The sequence below is a fragment of the Dermacentor andersoni genome, chromosome 11 (assembly GCF_023375885.2).
Source record: "Dermacentor andersoni chromosome 11, qqDerAnde1_hic_scaffold, whole genome shotgun sequence".
Taxonomy (NCBI): Eukaryota; Metazoa; Arthropoda; class Arachnida; order Ixodida; family Ixodidae; genus Dermacentor; species Dermacentor andersoni.
Window position 1 is genome coordinate 66,089,305 of NC_092824.1, and position 21,692 is coordinate 66,110,996.

The window sequence follows — 21,692 nt, forward strand, 5'->3', positions numbered from 1 at the left end:
GTGGGTATAATTAGTTTACTAAATTTGCTGGCAGTGTTAGCTCACGCAAGACTGGGGTGATTGGAGATCGCTGGGAATTGTGCCCTCCGTTCTGAAATGAGTTGAGCTTCCTACAAAGACTAGCGGATGGAGCAGTGGCGCTACAGTTGCTTACCCTACGCCGAGAAAAAATTGGTATTACATGGATTTGTCTAATCTTTGTGGTTCTGGCTTCAGACGTTCTTGCAGCATCATTAATCAGACTTTGTCCTCCCGAATTTCCCAGAAACCAGATTTATAAACACAGCGAGAGAATGAGTCCCCGCGCACGTACGTGCACGATAATTGTTAACTGTTGCATTTATAACGCAAAGTAATTTCCAATGCGATGAATTGGCAAAGTAGTCGAGCCGTTCGAAGTCGCAAGAGTGTGAGATCAAGGCAAATCCATGTACAGCTTATTATTACGTGCTGGTAAATCTCCATACTTAGAGCTCCTGTAGGCAGTAACACCAGCTTTCTTCTTTCCAGTAAATTTACAGAAATCTATATGCTGGTATGAATATGAATTTGCTGCTGATAATAGGACAAACATTCTGGTCAATGCGCCTTTCTTAAAACCTTAAACAGCTCGTTTTAAACAGCCCTTTCCCGTCAACGAACACCCTTTTTACACCCCAGGAAACAGATACTTGTATAAACTATCCTAAACACCTTTTTTACACCTCCTGAAATCGAAACTAATTTGAACTATTGTAAACACCCTTTTTACACCCCTTTCAAGCGAGACCTTGCGTCGACGCATGCTTGCCTTTGTATAGGAGATGGTACGCCGCGCGGGGCTGGGTGACGTGGCCTACTATATGGGCCACATGTTCGAGTCTGGCTTCATCATTTTCGGCGCCATCCTGCTGATGTACGTGCCGCTGTTCGTGTACCGCAACGCCAGTGGCACGGCCTTCCTCGAGCACGTCAACCCGTTGCTCTTCATGCAAGTACTGTGCACGTGCGGAGCGCAGACTATACTGCACGCCATGGTGCTCGCCCAGTTTATATGGGAGCGTAAGTGTGCGCGGCAATTCTTTAATTGGCTGCTCGGTATAGTTCCACGCAGGCAGGCAGGCAGGCAGGCACTGTGATGGCGGCGCAGAGACCAGCGCGAAAAATCCCACTCTATAGGCAAACTAGGTTTTTATTAGGCAGAGTCATGTGCAGGACGTGGCATGTAGGCGGTGCGTGACCAAGGCACGTCTGCCATTCCATGCCCTGCCATTCCATGCCCTGCCATTCCATGCCCTGCCATTCCATGCCCTGCACTTCCATGCCCTGCCATTCCATGCCGTGCACTTCCATGGCCTGCTCTTCCATATGATGTCATGCCCTGCTTGATTGCTTGCTTGCTTCGATTCGGTGGCAAACGGGTCACCACAAGATATACTTTCGAGACGCATTCGCTTAACGGCAACATAGCAACCTGCATGGGCAACCGCCTGTCTGTTGCAAAGGTGAAAAAAAAAAAAGGTTGACTGTTTCGTTTCATTGCCCAAACAAATGCAAATAACTTAAGGAAAAGCAATATGTATATTGTACATACAACAGATGCTTCTGCGAAAGAGGTTGTATTCGTAGCCATGTTTATCCTAGCCCTAAAATTGATAAGCAAAAATTTGGCATCGTTGCCTGACTTTATAAACTCGTGAAATATAATCCACAATATTTTTGTATTGTCCTTGCAGATGGAGAAGTTCACAGAATGTAAACTTTAATGCGGAAAATTAGTTGTCTTGGAATGCTTTATAAAGAATATATATTCGCCCAGGCATGTATCAGGGTGGTAGTATAATTTTGCTCCAGAAGAAAAGTCTTCATTGGCGTCGAACAAAAAACAAACTGGCGGTGATTCCTTACAATGTCTCCATTGTAAGGGTTCTAACAATATGCGACATTGTGGTACTCAAGTGGAGCTGGCTACCTACATTGAATCGTTAATCACTCATTTCGTTTGCAACACACACGCACATACACACGCACAAACACATGTAACCTTTAATGGTTGCGTGTCAGTCAGTTTCTCATATTTTTTTAGAGTGAGATAGATTTGCTTGCAATTGCTTTTGTTTTCGGGCAGACGCGCGTAGGTTGGCTTTCTTTGCATTTAATTTGTTAGTATATGCAGTGCAAGCGAACGAAGACAGAGGTGACAACGAGACGGTCTCTGTATGTCGGGGCTGTTTGTGCTTGTCCTACGAGCTAGCCGACTATGATGTGTATTCCTTGTTCGCCTCAACAAGTATTTTATTTGTTAGTCAGCGCGTCTCCTCGAAATCCAAGATTCAACTTGTAGTACGCTTCGACACCTATGCACCAGTCAGTTGAATTTGAAGCGTCATGCCTTAACCTGTGTACCGTAAACTTTTGTAGCTGAATGTGCGTACATGAAAATAGCCACGGAATGTATACTGCAGACACTAAACATACAGGTAATACTTTTCGGCCGACGCTCGTTCCTTGTGACAATGATAACAAACGTTCTTGTTGACTCGGTTATCGCGTTCTCTGGGTATGCACTACGCCACCTAAGTCTCTATTTGAATATGTTGCCCATACCGTCGAATAACACGCGTTGCTGCTCACCTTCCTACGTCAGGGATTCAAGCGTTCAGCGAGCCTCAGGAGCGAGGGGCTTAGTAACTTACTAATACGGGTATTCGAATGACAAAAATTTCTCAAGGGCACCGAGCACAGATAGTTGAGATAAACAACCCTTCAAAATCAAATCCTATGTCGAATCTTTTCCCATTTCTAAGCAAAGTGAAATATAAATGTTGCTCGGAGTCATTTAAAAAGAAGGCTTAGCTTATGGCAATAGGTGATGCAGCGTACATGTAAAACCATCAAGAACTCGACTTGAATGCGCGTCATTTGAAGAGCTTGCAGGTAAGTAACAAGTCAGTGGTGATCGTATAAGCCGCAATGGAACACGGGAAGAGCACGTCGCCGGATATGGAAGGGAAGTCTAACACTGCAGAACCGCACATCGCTTTCAATGCACTCAAGCACGGCGAGATTGTCCAAAGAGATTATGAACTGCTCTGCGTACAAAGAGGAGAGGAATAGTGACGGCCCGAAGGCGAGTTATCCTTCACGAATGGCTGGAAATTACCAAGCAGGAATTAGCTACTCCGCTCGCTTTTTTTCCGGTTTTTTTCAGCAATTGTTAACTCTCTGCAGAAAGCACGACTACCCTGCCGCAGGATTGTTTAGAGCAGTCGCCTCTAGCATGACGGCTCGATGGAAAGGCACCGTCTAGCGACCGTGCCTGTAGCAGCTGCCCCGTAGACTACAATAAGGGTTGTTACCCCTCGTATTCGAACCGAAACGGATATTCGTCAGCTTCGAAGAGGGATTTCTGGAGTCGAACGGGCGAATCGAATAGCAAAGAGTGTACGACGCGCGTTCGAAAATTTTCGAATATTCGCCACACCCCAACTTCCTAACCAATTCCTAACCAACCTCTCTCTCTCTCTCTCTCTCTCGCTCTTACTCCGTCCTCCACTGTTGCGTGCAGCCAGCGTGGCGTTCGCGGCGGCCGTCGTCTACTGGCTCGCGATCTCCATCATCCCGTACGCGTGGCTTCAGAACCCGTTCGGGCTCGGATACTACCTCACGCCGAGAGCGGAGAAGATGGCCACCGCGCTCAGCCCTTGCATGCTACTGCACTGGTGCCTGCGGGCCATGGAACGCTTCGAGAAGTACGGTGAGTCGCGGACGGAAAGGGGGCGGTCTCGGCTGCCTACTCCTCCCTCCAACTCCCAATCTACCCAGTGCTTTCCTTGCCGGAGAGAAGGACAAGAGAAAGTTATGTTGAGATTGAGCGGTAAATGCGAGAGAAATGCGTTATCTTGACATCGCGCTTCTTTGTGGTCCTGGATCCATGATTTAAACCATATTTCAAGGTGTTGATCAGGAACTAATTGGGTGTATGTATGTGTGTGTGTGTGTGTGTGTGTGTGTGTGTGTGTGTGTGTGTGTGTGTGTGTGTGTGTGCGTGCGTGCGTGCTTGCGTGCGCGAGCCTACTGAACAACACTTTGCAATGTGGTGAGCGTAAAGTCATGGATCCGGAACCCTTAGAGCTGCGACGTAATGATAACGCATTTCTCTCGCTCTTAACGCCAAGTCTCCACATATTCTTTTGTCTTTCTTTCTTTTTATGCGAGAAATGAAACGTCACAACCTGTTCTGTTGCGACTTGAGCCGATCCCGAAGACGATGCAATGTCGCACAGCGTCTTCCTAGCGACATCTGTGGGGAGGAAAAGGACTGGAGAATGTGGGCGGATCCCGAAGCCCTGGGGGACGTGCAGTCAGCGCGCTCCCGTTCGGGACGTACGGAAATGACAAACTATAGTGCGCATGCGCGTGCTATCGCCCGTACTTTATGATGCGACACACTCGCCTGCCGTCTCAAGGAGCTAGTTAGCGCGGGCATGTCATAAACACGCGTATCTGATACATATGCATGCGTGATCCAAAAAAAGAAAATGCCTCAATTCCACCCTGTGAATGGGGATGTACACAGAAGCACCACCACCTCAAACGACGTATATCGCGCATGTGCGGAAGTACAGTATACATCCTTATTCTTCTAGGCCCTCCGCCAAGCGCAAGTGCCTCATTGAACTAATTGAATTTATCAAAGTGAATTGCGTCACAAAATTTGTAAAGTACGACTTACACGCAAGCTGCAGACAATATAGCTTCGGATTGTAATTCGAATATTTGAGAAAACGTAATTCTGCTACGCGGAAACTCAAAGAGAAAGCCCTTTTTTCCAACTGCCGTTCGAGGTCTGTCTGAGCGGCCGCGCAGCCGCTAGGTGGCGGTACTGTTTTTTGGGTTAGCACAGAACGAGGCCACGCAAAATACCGACCAACTAGAGGCTAACAGCTTCGCTGCAGTATGCGTGAGCTGCTTGCGAAAAGTGACTGCGCCGCCGTTAGCTAGGCAGACAGACCTCGCAGAAAGGCTAGCTTTAGAACTTATGAAAGACGGTTATTTAATGTTTGGAACTGATTTTGCCTGGGGCTGGGGTCGTAATAGCAACACTCTGTCGTCCTGTCCGATAAACTCGCAGAGGTTCCTTTGTCGTGGCACAACATCAACGACAACTACACCACGCTGGACAACGTGGGCGTGGGCTCTCTCAGTGGCGTTGGCATATTCGAGGTGATCGTCATGGCGGGCATCGTCTTCTTCCTGGACAACGCGGCGCCCTGGGGATACGGAGTCCCCAAGCCGCTGTACTTCTTCTTCTCTGTGAGTATCTGCTTGTTTGCCCGTGAGCAAAAAACAATGAAGGGAACCGAGGGGCTCGATTTTTTGCTGGCAAGAACCTCATGAAACCAACAGGCGCTTAAGCAATGGTAAGCGTAAGGGAAATCGACTGTTCCAGAATAAGAAATGCAGAAGTGCGAGGGAAATGAGAGACGAGTAAGGGCACTTGGCCACGGGTGTTAGTCGAATCTGTGTCTTCAGCATTTGCGTGTGCGTATGGTCTAGCCCTGGGAGTTGTTATCCATCGCCACTCCCTGCCGCGGCGGCGGGTGTGCGACCTATCTTGTCAACTGCCGACGACGATGCCGTCTTTTGATGATAGCGGGTGGTTCTGCAGGGCAAACGTTACACTGAATGAAACTGAAATCGTAGGCAACCTTCCTCGAAACATCGCGACGTTTGTTTTGCGACAAAAGAAAACGTCTTTGTAGCTAGCGAAATTGCGACTTAACTCTTCTGGCGACTGTTCCGTAATTCAAACTGCCGGTGACGAACAGGGTACCTTGGCTAGGCACTGTAAGGCGCGTCGGCGATTTTGGAGGTAATGCTCTGGCCAATATTGCTGCCTCCCTCCGAGTCCAAGTGATGCGCAGATCACGTGCAAGTCCTTAGGTCCCTATATAAACAGGAACCCTAGCAAGTCCTAGATCCGCTGGACAATCACTGGAATGTTTCCTGTGATTCTAGCCCATCGCAGTAGCTTTCCAGAGGTAAGTGAGCACGTGGTTATTCTGCCTGATGCGTTAGGCTTTAAGTATAAGTGAGCAAATATCTCTGAAGCATAGGTGGCGTGAAAGCGACAAAAAGGAAAAACAGACGGTGAAATTAACAGCACTTGTTTGTCGATAAATTCTGTGGTTGTTTTGCACGAACCGCGGATATGAACGGCAAAAAAAAAAAAAAGAAAACGCAGACCAATAAGAGAATGAACAAGCATAGTGGCAGCAGCCACATCCCTTCCTTCAAACTGCGACCTAATTAAATCCATACATCTAGCCACAGCGCCGACGGAGGTGTAAAGAGGCGCCACCAGTAAGCTCTTCGGATGAAACTCCAGTGAAACTAGCCAACTTATTTCAGTTTGAAATATAACGAAAACTTTCGTATTATCGGTTGTTGACTACACTTTACCTATTACAAGCGGGACGCGTTACAAGACGGGAGCTCTTTTTGTATTTTCGCAATACTGTCCTGCGTTTCCTTCATTTTGTCGCTGGTATGCGACCGAGATTTTGTACTAGTTAGGAGTGACGCCTTGAACAGCTCGGAGCACTAAGCTGTTAATTAGCCTTGGCGCAATATTTGTCTATATTTTCCTTTTAACGAGATGAACAAAGAGAAACATGGCCCCGGCACACGTCAAAGTTTTACAGAACGTATCACAGCATGCCTTTTAGTATACTGTATATAGCAACAAGACCAAGGCCGGAATAGGGTAAAATTATTCCAATCTGTTTTTATTCCAAATCGCCATTAGCCCTCTGTCATAGGTCAAAATGGCTCGGGCTCCGCCAATTTGGGCGTTGCGTTCGCCCATTTGGGCTTGACTCGAACCATTCTGGCCTATCACGGAGGGTTAACGGCGTGTTTGGGATAGAAAACTAATTTGCACACTTTTACGTTATACCGGCCCAGTACACGTTCCCTTGCGCTCAAAATGTTAAGTCGTAGTAGTTTCAGCTTGTTTCAGAGGATCGAACCTCCCTAAACATTATAAACAATAATTCGGAATAGACCTGGCCAATGCAATACTTGTATCAGAACGCTCCGGCCGGTGCAGGAAGCAATCAGGCTTCATCACGGGACTAAGATGGCTCCGGAACGAATAATGAAGGCCGATAGAGAAAACGTATTGTTTTTCCACGTATAGAAGACGAATACCCCACGGTGTGCATCCCGCCAGGGCGACAGTTTGTTGTGAGACACTGACTCGAGGAGAAGCAGCACAGGACACGCGTTTCGCGTGTCCTGTGTCCCATCTCCACGTGTCCGCTGTCTGTAAACGCTAGAACGAGTTAACTCTGGCATGACTGCGCCGCCGCCGGAGTACTCTTTAGCCTTAGGTTGAGTTTACCACCCACCTAGGGTTGCACTCTCAAGCAACCCGACTCGCGGGAGGCTCCATCCAGGGAGCGCAACGATGGAGACGGTCCTGGCACCCACTCTGGGACAAGCCCCTGTTAAAGGGGGCTTGCATCGTTGCAAACCTCATTTCCCAACCGCCTGCAAGGACGGGGGAAATTCGGTGCTGGGCTCGATCCCGTTTCGCTCGCAGCTGCTCGGGGAAATCCCTGTTGGTTTCTTTACTAGTCGAATGTCTAGTAATTTCACAATTTATATACTCCAAGCAAGCTGTTCCCTATGCTTTAATTAGGTAATGAGAGCGTATTTTAACTTAAGAAACCGAGCGCTACCTCCTCGTGGTACTTCGCAAGCTTCGTTCACCAAATTTCCGAGCGCATACGGTTTCCCCTGAAATACTCGCAATAAATCTAACACCAGCGAAATGAACAACGGTTCGTTTCATCGGTGGCCCATGCTCGACTGCCTCTTGGCGTTCGCCAGGGAGAGCGGCTTCGTTACAGAGACTCTAGCCCTGTTACCGCGGTCGAGTTTCGGTGGCACCAATTTATTTCCTTCCCCTCTACTCCTTCCCCATAGTAGGCTAAGAAGCCATGCCTATCGCAACAGAACATACATCCATATATATCTATTGTCAATGTAGATGTTATATGTCCACATTCCGGTTGTCACGCAGAATCATTATCTTTTTATTGATAAAACCGAGCGCGGGATAGCGTGTGGGAAAGCACTCCGCTAGGCTACTTGGCGACTCGTTGTGGAGTGAGAGTACTTTTTTTTTTTTTTTTTTGCAGATCGACTACTGGACTCCCCTTAAAAAGTGGAACATTCGGAGCCCGGTGCCGCCCAATATCAACCCGGAGTACTTTGAAGCTGCTCCCAAGAGCGTCGACGCCGTTGTCAACATCATCGACTTGTGCGCGGTGAGCTGCTCACGATTAGTCCCGATCACCTCAAAATTTCGAAACTCGTTCACGTGGAGTAACTTTCCTGCCATTCGTGCTGGTAGAGTTGATAACAGTACAGTACACAGTAAAGCAGAGTACATTAATAACTTAATAACTAAGTTTACGTCATTCAGTACACTACGTTTGCCATTTGTATGTATTGACAGTTTTTTTTAAACACTATAGCCTTGTATACAGACAATTTGTTTTTGTTAATTTTATTTTTCTGTGTTGTATTTTCGCGCTTGTGTTTGTTTCTTTTAGTTAGCTTGCTCTTCTTTAATACATCTCTCCATCGTTATTATTAACCGAGGGTTCCGTTGCAGTCTTTGACTTTGGTACCCTCGTCTGTATATTGTCTCTTACCAATTCATTGTATTTAAAGAATAATGAACTGAAACTGAAGATGCAAAGAAAAAGCAGCACTTTACCGCGAGAAGGGGCTCTGTAAGCCAGAAAAAAGATGCACAAAACGTGAGATAGATGGCGCTGGCGCGCTTACCACACCGTTTCGCCATGACGGCATAAATTTTGCCGGCGCCTGCTCTCAGGCATAGTTATCTTTCTTTTTTTTGAAATCGTAATTATGTACTAAATTCTATATTAGAAGAGGCAAGAGGCGGAACCTAGGATGTTTTAAGAACAGTTACTGACCCACAACGACCCGAATACGCAAAAAAAGCCGACCTAAAAATCCGTGACATCACCCTGACGCACATGCGTTAGGGAGTCGGCGCGAAATTCAAAAATAGAACTTTGTCCTTTCTTCTTTTTTATTCTCATAATCAGCCTACTCTAACCCTCCAATAACTGTGAAATTACCGAAAAGGAGTTTCGAAATAATTATTTATCAGTCTAAAGTGTTTTGTGAAAGGGAAGATTGTCATGCAATCTACTGCCCCATTCACGAAGCTTTACAAAGGAAAGCCGTGCAGGTTTTCGAGGATGAAATCTTCACAGTTGAGAAAAGTTCTCCTGGTTCGAGGATCAAACCCGGGACCAACGTCTTTCCGGTGTAGTCGTTCCACCATAGGAACTGCCGCTGTTCTGTTATTTTTACTTGTTTGTCGCGTTTTGTAACGTGTGGTTCTGATAATATAGCCGGTTTGGTTGCATGCTGTGATGCGCGTGCACATGACGATGTGTGCTACTTATCTAGCCTTTGTGTTCAATAAAGCTTTCAGCTGTGAGAGAAGCGCTGTTCTGTCTGTTTTAGCGTTCGCTTTACGTGTGATATGGTTCGCTTCAAGAAGATCTGTTCGTTATGACCGCCAACCAACTGGCCCGAGTCACCACCATGTTGTCTACGTTCTTTTTTTGTTCGGAAATGACTGCTTCAGACGGAAAATTCGCACTTGCTGCATAGTTTGGTTAGGCACCTGTATAACTTCTATAGACAGGCGTTAAAGGAGGGTAGAGGCTCTCCACAGAGAGCCAATTGAGCCAATGTGAGCGCATAGAACGACTTAATGGCTGCGTGTTCTTTTTCTTCTTTTGTTGCGCCCCCCCCCCCTCTGCAGAAAAAGAAAGGCTGCTGCGACCTGAAGGATGTCAACCTGACAGTTTACAAACACCAGGTCACGGTCATCCTCGGGCCGCACGACTCGGGACACACGACCATTCTGGACGTTCTCACAGGTGCGCATACCGCGTCCATTACAGTGAGCGCGTGTGCTACAGTACATTGCTGATGGCTCATTGGGAAGCTAGTGCCACTGTTTTTTTTTTCTCTCTCTCTCTAACACCTCAGAGCTGCAGTACGGAATATACACAAATGTTGCGCGCTCGTCATGTTAGCGTAGTGCTGGCATGACGAAAAGCAGTGCGTCATTCGAATAGCTTATGAATATATTAAATATTTTGTCAATATATGCCTTTACCGCATATATATATATATATATATATATAATCTGGTGTATGTCTGGTGGTGCCGCGAGTAGGTTCGTCTCGTGCTCCAACGGCGTTATTAGATCACACGGCCAGTTTTCAGACTTCGAGCGCCGCTGAAAGGTGAGCCCATGTCCGTAGCTTGGCTAACGTCGACAACCGCGAAGCTTCGAACGCTTTCTGAAGCGTTAGTTGCAGAGCCGTCGTGCGCATGTCTGTTCTTACTATCAGCATAAATTCAAACCCAATGAAAAACGACTTGACAGCTTTGTGGCGTCTACAGAGTGATCTTGGCTTAATTTGAACTGCGAAACCTACGTCTGTGACTATAGCTTGCTTAGAAACCGTGCAGGAGGTGGCCTCACGTTGCGCGTCCACATATTAAGGCGTAACAGGCGTTGTCATCAGTTTTTCAGGTTAAGTTGATGATACGTATGTAGATATCACGTACGTACGGGAGGGTCACGTTTTTCTATCACCGTAGCTAGGGAAAACAAGACACTGTGTGCTTTATCAGTACAGTTAAGCTCACAAATAAGTAAAAAGAAAGTTTATCCACGTAGGGATGGCGGGCCTATTTGGTTGCTTCACTTTCTTTTTTTCGATGAACCTTATCTTAAAGACCTGTTAAATTCGACCAATACTCACCGGTCCTCCCATGCACAGTTCTGTAGCCGCAGCCTCGCCCGATCTCTCGAGAAGCGGCTTGTCTAGGCCTCAAAAAGGAAGCTTTGCGTGGCGCGTTCCTCTCTAAGTACACAGTAACGTAGATATAGTTTTTGCTCGCCAACTACTGAACCAGTTTTGATGATGTTTATTGCATTTGAAAGGAAAAGCGAGAAATCTACCGACTGCTGGTAGAAAGTTCTTGCTATAGGTCATAATATGTTATAAACTTTGAAATTTGCGAAGCTAAAAAAAAAATGTACGAAGGGTCACCACATCATCATATTTTCTCTTCAATATTTACAAAATGTTTGGGGCTGCCTTGGCTGCCTTTGGCTGCCTTGGCAAGGCTGTTTGGTACAGCTTGACGGTGCCAAGGCGCCACTGGCAAGCGGCAGACATTAGGAATAATTACAAACTGTAGTATAATATCTAGCCATACAGGTGAGCAAAACTGGCCTGTTGACATTACAAAAACATATGCGACGCTACACGAAGAGGTAAGTGCACTCACACAGTCACGCAGCACAATGCAGTTAGAAGAACTTAATATAATAAAGATAATACAACGTATTACATTGTAACAGAACTGTTTGTTGGCCTAGTTGGTGCTTGCTAAAAGACACGTTTTTTGCCGCAATTGAACACTCACAAAAGGAAGACACAAAAACTCGTTTGCTAGCGTCGACACAATCGCCAGTTATATCGTCGCAACGACATGCCATGCAAGATACATCGGATTCTGTGTGAAGAAAGGACTGACACCCTGTTAAGTGAGTGCCCTTTTTGGTCATGTTGCACCGTCGAGAGGACACAGTAACCGCCTGTGCAAAATACTACGTTCTGAACTTTGGAGACAAGTACGTTTGCTTAATGATTGGCTTCGTGTAGTCCGTTTTAACAAAGATACTGCTTGGCTAGCAGAGAGGAAGCTGAAGACGTCTAGACGCGTCATCCATCATATGACGGAGTACTGGTGGAACCAAGCCCTAGGACAGCTCCGCAAAGCAGGGTGGAACGAAGACAACAGTAGGAACAAACAACCTGGTGCTGCTGGGAAATGCCAGCATTCCTGAGGATGCCACAAATCTTCTTACGAAAGGACCTAAGTACAGCATTGAGCCCGGCGTTCCTGTGCATGAACTAGCAGCGTTTAACAGGTATGTTGCTAGGAAACCGCCCCAAGAAGACAAAGAAAGATGTTTGCTTGATGGTGTGGGCAGTCTAGAAAAAAGCGTTTCAGGGTGTAGGTCAAGTCGTGATGCTGCGGTTATGCGGAAGACTGTTACGTTTTGCAGAGATCATTACCTAGTTATTTTGGAAGCAGACAAAGAGGGATGTTTTGTGGTACTTCCTAGAGGAATGTACAATGAGAAAGCCGCAGAGGCTGCAAACAAAAACTTTGTACAGATTAAGAAATCTGAATCAAAGGTAAAGAGCAATGTTGTCAGGCTGTGTAAGGCGTTCAGCTTGGACAAGTTGGCCAGAGATATTAACAATCTGAGAGCTACAGCGCTAAACATATTTTTCAGTGCAAAGACGCACAAGCCCAATGTGCCGTTTAGGAGCATCGTGAGCGTACGTGGAACGTGGCAGTTGTTACTTAGTAGGCACATTCTAAAGGTGCTAAAAACTGTTAAAGTAAATGATCCTTTCTCGACAGGCAATTCAGAAGACGTAGTGCAGTTTCTACGATACAAACAATCCATAGGCAATGCGTTTCCTGTGGATGTTGAGGAACTGTTTTATTCAATTCCACATGATGCACTTTTTGTTGCGGTAAAGATGTGCATAGAAGAAAGTGGCATCATAGCTTTTCAAAATTCAGCTGGTGTTACGCTTGAGCACTTTTTAACATCATTGGAAGCCTATCTTTATAGTAACTTTATTTCCTTTGACAAACAGCTTTTCTTGCAAAAACGCGGCATTCGCACTGGTTCGTGTATTGCGCCGCTGCTGTGCAACATATTCTTATCTAGTGTTGACCGCCTGCTCGAAGAGGCTTTTAAACGGGATAGCACTTTAAACATCTTAAAAGCTTTTAGATACATGGACGACTTTTTAATCCTTTTTAACAGACAAGGCTCATTGAAGCGCTGCGATGATATTTTAAACATTTTTAGAGACAGTGGTAAAGGGCTTTAGTTTACGCATGAAGTGCCACAGCGTAACACCCTGCAATTTTTGGATTTAAGAAAAACCTTTCATGATAGACACGCTTGTTGGCAATATTTCCCACGTGCCAAGACAGGGTTGCTACCATATAATTCATTCCATTCCAAAATTGCTATGCTCTGCCTGGAGTCTGCCCTCGAAAAATCGCGTACACACACAATGCAGGCCTCATTCAATAATCAGATTAAGCGACTGAAAGAAGCACGGTTCCCTGACTCGTTGGTGACCTCAGTCACCGAAAGCCTTTTACGGAAAGTTAAAGGTACCAGCGCCACAAGGGAGGAAGAAGGAGCCAGAACCGTAAGACCTGCAGTGATTCCTTATGTTCATAAGGCTTCCCATAACCTCAAGAAGGTGGCAGGCCGGTATGGTGTAACCATAGCCTTTTCTGCCCCCGTCAAACTGGGTCGACTCTGTTCGAAAACCACACGCGAGGAGACCGGTTCGCGAGGCTGTGGCAAGAAGCATAGCACGTCCTACGGGAGATGTGCTACAGGCGTGGTGTACGAAATTCCCCTTGAGTGCGGCAAGTCCTATATAGGACAGACTGGACGCTGCATAAATGAACGAGCCAGGGAACACGAACTAAATCTAATGAAAGATGGCGTGGCACATTTGCCTGCGCACTGCAAGGCCTGCATGTGTAAACCACGGTTTTCTGAGATTAGGATTCTTGGCAGAAGTAGATTTCAAACAGCATGTGAGCTGATGGACGCCTACTATATAAAAAAGAAAGGAACAAATTGCATTAGTGATATATCTGTCGTGCTTTATAAATCAGAAACTAGATTGTTTGACCGCTGGGTAACGTAGATCTGTGAACAGCCAGCGCATACGTGTATGTATGTATATATTCTTGGGTCACAGCCCAAAATAAATCAGTTGGAAGTGCCGCCCGTGTTGTCTTTATGTGTCTTCCTTTTGTGAGTGTTCAATTGCGGCAAAAAACATGTCTTTTATTACATTGTAGAATGACCACACACGTAACAAAATAAAAAAGAAGGATAAAGTTTGAAAGTTGTAACACAAGGTTTAAAACTTCGTAACTCAGCATTAAAAAAACGCTATTGACACGTGTTCTTTATCATCATTTTTTCCGAAGACTGCATTTCACCTGATAACAAATTAAAGTTATTGTTCAGTGCAAGGCGCGGCTGCATGATTTGGAACTCGCTGGAACGTTATTGTTCCTGTCTCTTTTGTATGTTCTCGCCGAGTATTGCGTAATCGGATTGTATGCGCGCCGCGAATAGCGTTGTTGTATGTTCTGGAAGGTATGCGAGCACCAGCGATTGCGTTGGAACCGTCAACGATTCACGTACGCAAGCCGGCGTGCTTGACCCGCAGATAAGATTTCGACGATTGCCAACTGTGCTCGCCACTATCGTCGTGCTTCGAGTGTCACTCGCCTTTGTGGTCACAGGTTCACCAGGCAAAGAGCAATGGTTTCGTAATTCATGGTTTCGCTACTGTGTTCTTCACCGTCACCATCACGTGACAATATCATAATTCTGTAAAGCGCACCCACGAGGCATTTATAGCGGACACAATTGATATATTACGCACCGTTCTGGAATATACCACTAGTTTTTCGAGTAGTGCTTCAGTACAAGTATAGTAAGCGTTGCAACACTTTCTCATATACTTTAAGCTTGTATGTCATATTTGTTCGCTTTAGAGACACATGAAGTTTAAGGAACTACGATGTCTTTCTTTTCTTGTGCAGAGAATACATTTGTAAATTTTGTGCTTGAGTTTTCTTTATTCTTGTCAATTTTCGTCAATTTTTTGTAAAACATTCGAGAACCAAAATCAAAATTTTGCTTGCCACAGTCGGTAGAACTCAAATTTCTCTCTTAATTGCAATTAAGGTTATTCAAATCGATTCAGTGTTGGCGCAATAAAAGCCTTTCTGCGTTCCGCATGCATTTGAATAGGGAAAATTAAAGGTGCTCACGACGTGAACGTTCTCTCAAGTATCGACTCAACTGCCGTTCTTGGGCACCTTTAGCGGACCCGCGTTAGCTGTACAGCCACATTTCGGAAGGTTTGAATATTGAACTTCTTGGTACATTACGAAAGTGTATACGGGAACAGCGCGAAACGACAAGTTTTCCACTCTTGTCGTCCAGTAGTCCTTTTTAGCGCTTTGGCCAAGTACCGCAGGGCAGTGCTGCTGTCGCACATTGGGGTCACATCGACGGCGCGCGAAGTAACGCAGTTCAAATGTCGTCGACGCAGGCATGGTGGCGGCGACGAGCGGCGAAGCGTACATATGCAACTATGACGTCACGGGGCTCTCGGGACTGACGTGGCAGTACATTAGCGTGTGCCCCGAGGAGAGTGAACTCTTCGGCGACCTCACCGTCGAGGAGAACATGCGCTACTTCCTGTATGTGAGTGGCACCGCTCTTCTTCGACGAGCGACCGGACGGATTTAAGGTTTCCCTCGACGCTCTCGACCTCTGTAGTCTGCACTGCAGAATGTGTACGAGGCTGAAGTACGGATAATGCACCAAACACCGGGCATACGTACGAATTCCAGCTTGGATTAAGGTGAAGCATTGAAGCGGGGCAGATTATTGAATGTCCAAAACAAGCGTGCGAGAGAGAGAAAGAGAGAGAGAGAAACAAAGGAAGTTTAACAAAAAAATATTTGGTGCCGGCACCCCTGTGGTTGGTGCTTCCGGTACCAGTGCATGATGGAGTGTCGCATCACGCAAGCGCAGAATGGTTTGGCGAGCCACGTAAGGAGTTACATGAGGGCGAGGAAGAAAGGCGATAATTTTGAAGACCTACGCCTTGTTTTCGGCGCATGTTCTTGCGTAAGAATTGCCCGCCGCGGTTGCTTAGTGGCTATGGTGTTGGGCTGCTAAGCACGAGGTCGCGGGATCGAATTCCGGCCACGGCGGCCGCATTTCGATGGGGCCGAAATGCAAGAAACACCCGTGCGCTTACATTTAGGTGCGCGTTAAAGAACCCCAGGTGGTCAACATTTCCGAAGTCACCCACTATAGCGTGCCTGATAATCAGATCGTGTTTCTGGCACGTAAAACCCCATAGTTTGCTTTCTGCGTAAGAATTATGCATTCGGTATCTCCCCTTGCTTGAATAAAGATACCAGTTCGCTTACCAAGTCCACGTGGAATGCTGTGGCCGCACTGCATGCTTTTCTCGCTATAGAAGCCCCAGGTTTCAATAAGGGCCAAACTAGTATACCTTATAAACTGTGATTGGGAGCAGGGTGAGGTCGATGCTGGCACCCATTGGGATTTGGACAAACGGCACTTTTTTGGGTACTTCTTTGGACCAATTCATGAATTAGCACATTCGTGGCATGTAATCAGCGCAGAAAAGGCACACGCCACGGGACCGGGAAACATGTAGAAGTTGTCTTCAATTAAAAAAAAAAAACAAAAAAACAAACAAGCAAACTATGACTATGAACGAAATTCGAGCTCTTTGTCCTTGGTTGAAGTGACGTCATGCCCATGCACAAGTCACCGCTGTTTCGACGCTTTCTGCAGGCGCTTGATCCAAGGTTCGCCAAGTACAAAACGCAAATTAGTGCGCGAATGTCATGATGACCAAACGCGCAGCTGGATATGTTTTGATTATGGTTTTTATATTATAGTCTTTAATATAACAGTACCGTGTGGCAGACCATACGTTATTGATCCTTTTGATCATAATCATAAGTGTTGATCCTTTTTTTTTTTTTTTTTGACCAAGAGGTCAGGTGAGTCGATCCCGGTGATGGTGAAATCTGTGGTGCAATGTGTTTAATTTTCGACTACATTGGCGCTAATTACGCCCGTATCGTCTATTTTACTTACTGTGGACTAATTTGCGTTGTTTGTAGGCACCGCCGAAGCGGTCTTACAGATTACTCACGGTCTTACAGATTACTCGCTCAATTTCTCAAAAACCTGCCGTACGGCGGCTTTGCCTCAATAAGTATATATTTACAGTGGTGCACCCTTTACAGGGATGTAGTGTAATGCTAAGTTTTCGACTATATCGACACTAATTACGCCCGTATCGTTAATTTTACCTACTCTGCGACTAATTATCGCTTCTTCTCGCGTTGAAACCTACATTTAGAGAGCTCGTACGGCTCACTACGGCGCTTTGGAGGCCCGAAAGGACTGCTTTTTCTCTCTGGAAGTGCTTACAAGAGCACCCACATCCCAGATACGCAAACCCATGTGAAGTCGGCTAAGAAGACCCTTGTTTTCAAAATGCGTGCCACCGAGTTCCATCCAGCGCAATAAAAAGGCAGCCCACGTGGAAGATTGCGAAGCAGACGCTGTTGTTCGCCTGCTGGCCGTCGCGTTATCAATAAGCATCGTGTTTACTGTAGGCTATAGTTGCACAACTATGACTAAGTAATGAGTGATATAACTTTACCTGTGAACTATACCCCACTCACCGAGCAGCAATCTTTCAAAACGTCCGTGACGTCGCTTCCTCTGCACCGACGAAGTTGTTGAGTTCTTCCCACTGCCTTGCGAACGCAGCTTCGCGGGGTTTCGGCGGCCGAGGAGCGTTCGTACCTGGAACCGCTTCTGCTGACGCTGTACATGAAGCCGTACAGGGACACCCTCGTGTCCGAGCTGTCGCCCCAGATGAAGCGGGCCCTGTGCCTCTGCATCGTATTCGCCGTCTACGCAAACGTACGGTTCATTATTTTCACGTCTTTCCGATGTTCTACCACGTTGCGCGAGTTTCCGAGTTCCCGCTCGCTGCGCCACCTCGCGCAGTCAACATAGAGGCTCATCGCGCAGCAGAAGTGCGCGCTAACGAAGCCGTGCGCACTTATATTTTCAATATCTTTTCGGACACTGTGATCGAGCGTTGCTTGTTGGAAACGTTCTTGCGTGGCACAGCTCATTACTTCCAAAAAGACTGAAATATTTTCCGGGTGTCATCGCAGCCGTCCGCTACGCTTGTTGAATTTTGTAAACTCGCAAATGTTGCTTCACCGAAATCTTTTATTTTTTACGGATTATAGGTGTGCGCTTATTTGCACTACTTAGTCGTCTGCGTCCAATTGTTTTATATGCCGTTCGCTGGTAATTTCATTTGGCGTCCATTTAACCTTCGTATATATTCACGAATATATCCCCCCCCCCCCCCCCCCCGCACTAAGAAGTAGCCCCAACAAACCCGGCAGGGTACCAGAGTTGCTGTTTGGGCACGTTGGGATACGGACGGAAAAAATGCGCGTGTGTGTATGTGCGTCTGTTTTCGTCCGTGTCCAGTTCACGCTTCTTTAACGTTCCGGGAGAGAGTAGGCAAGGAAGCTTCGCTTTGGAATCGTTATGTTATTGGGCACAAGTCATGAGCGAGAATCCTATATAAAGATCGGGGTGGTTGTAGTGCAGTGAGACCCGGTTACGACGAACACGGACAGACCACCGTATTAATGCGTTGTCCAGAAGTTTGCTCAGCGTATGGCAAACACGTATGGCAAATTGGAGATGCGCAGGCTCAGCTAAATCGAACTAATCACCGTGCGCGTTGCGATTCGTTGTAACGAGATCTCACGGGAACTTTTTTTTTTTGAAAGTGCGCCACCGTCCGCGTTTCTCTTGTCTTCGGCGCCTTGTTTCCGATTCCGACAATTTTAGGCGGTTTTAGTTTCACGTACGTATAAGCGCTACGTGCGTGAAGATCTTGCGTGATCCAAATGCGCATGCGCCGAACGCAAGGAGGCCCGTGGCGCATCACGTACGCACGTGAAATCTGTACCATTGCGTCGCGCGTCCCACGTACACGTGACGGGCTTTGTGAGCTAGCTACCAGGCAGAGAACGCAGCACAATATAGCACGGACGCGCAGTTCGTGAAGTGCGAGAAACACGCCATGTCTTCGATTACGGCTCGTCTTGAACGAACATGGCGCGAGTAGCGTTCCCGTATGTCGGTAGAAGGTACTAGTAGACCACGCGGAAGCAACGATCTGTTTGCCACGCCTACCTGCACCAGCGGATTCTCGCGTACGCGAAACTACAAGCGTTCCACGGATGCGGCGCGTAGCGCACGCAGATCTCTCATGTTTACGTGCGCAAAGCTTCTGCATACGTGAAACTAAAGCTGTCTAATGAAACGTACAAACACGTGCTGTCCTCGCGCTGTCGCGCGCAGTTCCCTCTGGTGATCCTGTCCGAGCCGTCGAGGCTTTTGGACCCCAGGGCGCGGAACCACGTGTGGGAGACGCTGGGCCAGATCGCTGACGTCAACAGCGTCCTGGTCACCACTCAGAGCATCGAGGAGGCCGAGATGATTGCCGACCGGCTCATCGTCATGCGGGAAGGGCGCGTCGTGTGCGCCGGATCGCCCACGTGGCTCAAGAAGAAATTCGACTCCGGATTCTGCCTGCGCCTGACCAGGCTCGCGAACTTCAGGTGGGGGCGAATTGCGCGGCTGCTTCGGATTGATTTGTTGACGCGGCTTGTTGCCCGACTTGAGTGCTTACTCTGGGTCACTGGCCGATTCCGCCGTGCCTGTAGAATTTGCCATCTCGTCGTTTCTGGTTTGTCTTACGGGGGGTGACTGCGTCAGCTGCTACAAACTGATTGCCTCGAAACGACCGGCGCCGCGTGATTGGATAATCCGGTGCAAGCTATAATGTCTGGAGTGGCACTCCGTGGCTTTGATTCGGCTTTGATTCTTACTCGGCTTATTTTCTCTTAGACTTCACGCGGCCTCGTGTTGGACCATCGATCGGACTACTTAGTGAAGGTTGTGTCTCCAGTTCGACGTCGCAATAAATTTGCGCTGCATTCTTGGTTGACCGCTCGGTCATTCTCAGGATTTAGTTGCGCATACTGAGTTGTAGCTTGCAGCTACAACTGAGCTGTAGTCAACATAGTGCGTGAACACCTGGAGAGCGCGACTCGTAGCATTTAGGACCCCGATCGCGGGTAATACGGTGGCGCCTCTGTGAACGAGATTTGCCGGCCCGAAAGAAAATGTTTCGCAATTTACCTCGTGTTTCTGTGCCCCAAATTATTAAGTAAGTAATAAAAAAAACTTGAAAGAGCGGGCTAGTTGGTATTGCATGATTGAACAAAAAATAGCAGCGCGCTTTTTTTACGAGCACACAAACCGCAGTGTGGATGAGGACCGTGCTTGACCTTGCCTGCTCCTCGGCTTCTATCGTCATAAGAAAGCCGTCCTTCAAACGCGATGGCATTAAGGGCCCTGCATCGTAGAAAAGCGGGCGTCGGCGTCCGGCATCCCGCGTCCGGCGTCCAGTCCAGCGTCGGACGTCGCTACGACAAAAGTAATTTCGAATCAAATTTTGAATCATGCATACCCGACCACTCTTCTATTACCAAAGTTGCTCACACCTTGTCTTTCATTCTTTACAAAGTTATTCCTCGGAATTTTGGGAACGGCAGCCCGCAAACAAATGTAATGAAAAAAAACAAACAAACGTCGACAGCTCATATCTTTTATGATAGCGCTTCCCAGACTGAAATATTAAAAGTGAAAAACAATAACAGGAGATCGAACCAGAAAGCTACCCTTAGTGCATGTCATTCGCCGCCAGCGTTTCCCGGTAAACGTTACGGTTGCATAAGCTGCGGTTGCCGGGAAGCATGAAAAGCAGTCAGGGGTCTTTGAATGCTATCGCTTTCCACTCTTAAGGCTAAGCTTAAGCGTCCTCCAAATTTTTATGTTTCGAAGCTAATTGGTAATAACGTTGCCTTGGTTTGTCTATAGACGGCAGCGAATTGCAAAAGCAATCTCTTCCACTGTGCTTACAGCTTCGAAATGAGGCTCGTAAGCCTAACGATAGCGACTACCGGCACGCCGTATGCTTCGCTACCGTATTCGTGCTCCGTGTGGTCTGCGGCGCTAAACGTGACACAAGATTTTAATTATGGTTGTTAAAGATATGACATGTAGACGCTATTGATTGGTTTATTTTGGCCCCCCAGAGTACCGTGCATCAACAGGGAAGGGGGGCGACTCCGTGTTGATCTGGAAATAAAAAGAAGAAAAGAAAAAGAAAGAAATGTCTCGAGAGATGGGTATCGTAGCATTAGGCGACTCCTGATGACGTCAGTAGAGCACATGGCGGCGTTCTTTTTTTTTTTTTTTTTGCGACGACGCCTCTCATGGAAAGCGCTGTACCTTAGCGCCGTTTCTTTCGCCCACATGCGTCTAAACACGCGGCGTGTTGTCAGAACGTCACGTCCGCTTTTCTCTGTGCCACAGGGAACAGGAAGTGAAACGCGTCGTCCAAAACTACATGGGACCGGTCGAGCCTAGGCGGGTCACCAAGGTCGACGTGGTGTTCAACTTGAGCGATACTCCCGAGGTGAGGACTACGTTATACTACCCCTATAGCCGTAGGTTGTAAAACACGGACGAAAAAAACTATAAATATATCAGGCGTGACAACTCTGGGCCGTCCAGCAGGCCCGCGAGGCGGCGGCGAGGCTACACCTCGACGTCCCCACGTGGGAGACCTAAGGCCCCGTCGGCGAAAGCTCTGCAGGACTCGAAATAAAGTTGTTACCAACTAACCAACAAATCAGGCGTGACCACTACGCGATTTGTGTGTGACATGCACTGCGTTTGTCGATCGCACACGCGTGAATATTCT

General features: G+C 47.2%; 2 protein-coding genes across 2 annotated transcripts in view; both read left to right on the forward strand.

Annotated features, from left to right (window-relative positions):
- Nucleotides 1-815: 815 nt before the first annotated feature.
- Nucleotides 816-8,564, forward strand: LOC129381634 (ABC transporter A family member 4-like). Its single transcript, XM_072285434.1, has 4 exons — nucleotides 816-1,041; nucleotides 3,548-3,736; nucleotides 5,114-5,295; nucleotides 8,190-8,564. The coding sequence occupies exons 1-4, from the start codon at nucleotides 843-845 to the stop codon at nucleotides 8,517-8,519; spliced, it is 900 nt and encodes a 299-aa protein (XP_072141535.1). The 5' UTR covers nucleotides 816-842; the 3' UTR covers nucleotides 8,520-8,564.
- Nucleotides 8,565-18,850: 10,286 nt separating this feature from the next.
- Nucleotides 18,851-21,692, forward strand: part of LOC126518237 (phospholipid-transporting ATPase ABCA3-like) — a 40,383-nt gene continuing 37,541 nt past the window's right edge. Inside the window, exons 1-2 of the mRNA XM_055064659.2 lie at nucleotides 18,851-19,479; nucleotides 21,302-21,404. Of these exons, the coding sequence (XP_054920634.2) occupies nucleotides 19,355-19,479; nucleotides 21,302-21,404 (228 nt within the window). The 5' untranslated portion in view covers nucleotides 18,851-19,354. The remainder of the gene's footprint in view (nucleotides 19,480-21,301; nucleotides 21,405-21,692) is intronic.

What these genes read in the sequence shown, in the direction of transcription:
- LOC129381634 (XM_072285434.1), top strand. Translation starts at nt 843, where the DNA reads ATGGGCCACATGTTCGAGTCTGGCTTCATCATTTTCGGCGCCATCCTG. An exon ending in CGCCCAGTTTATATGGGAGC is followed by an intron (nt 1,042 to 3,547) that starts GTAAGTGTGCGC and finishes TGTTGCGTGCAG; the next exon opens with CCAGCGTGGCGTTCGCGGCG. An exon ending in CGCTGTACTTCTTCTTCTCT is followed by an intron (nt 5,296 to 8,189) that starts GTGAGTATCTGC and finishes TTTTTTTTGCAG; the next exon opens with ATCGACTACTGGACTCCCCT.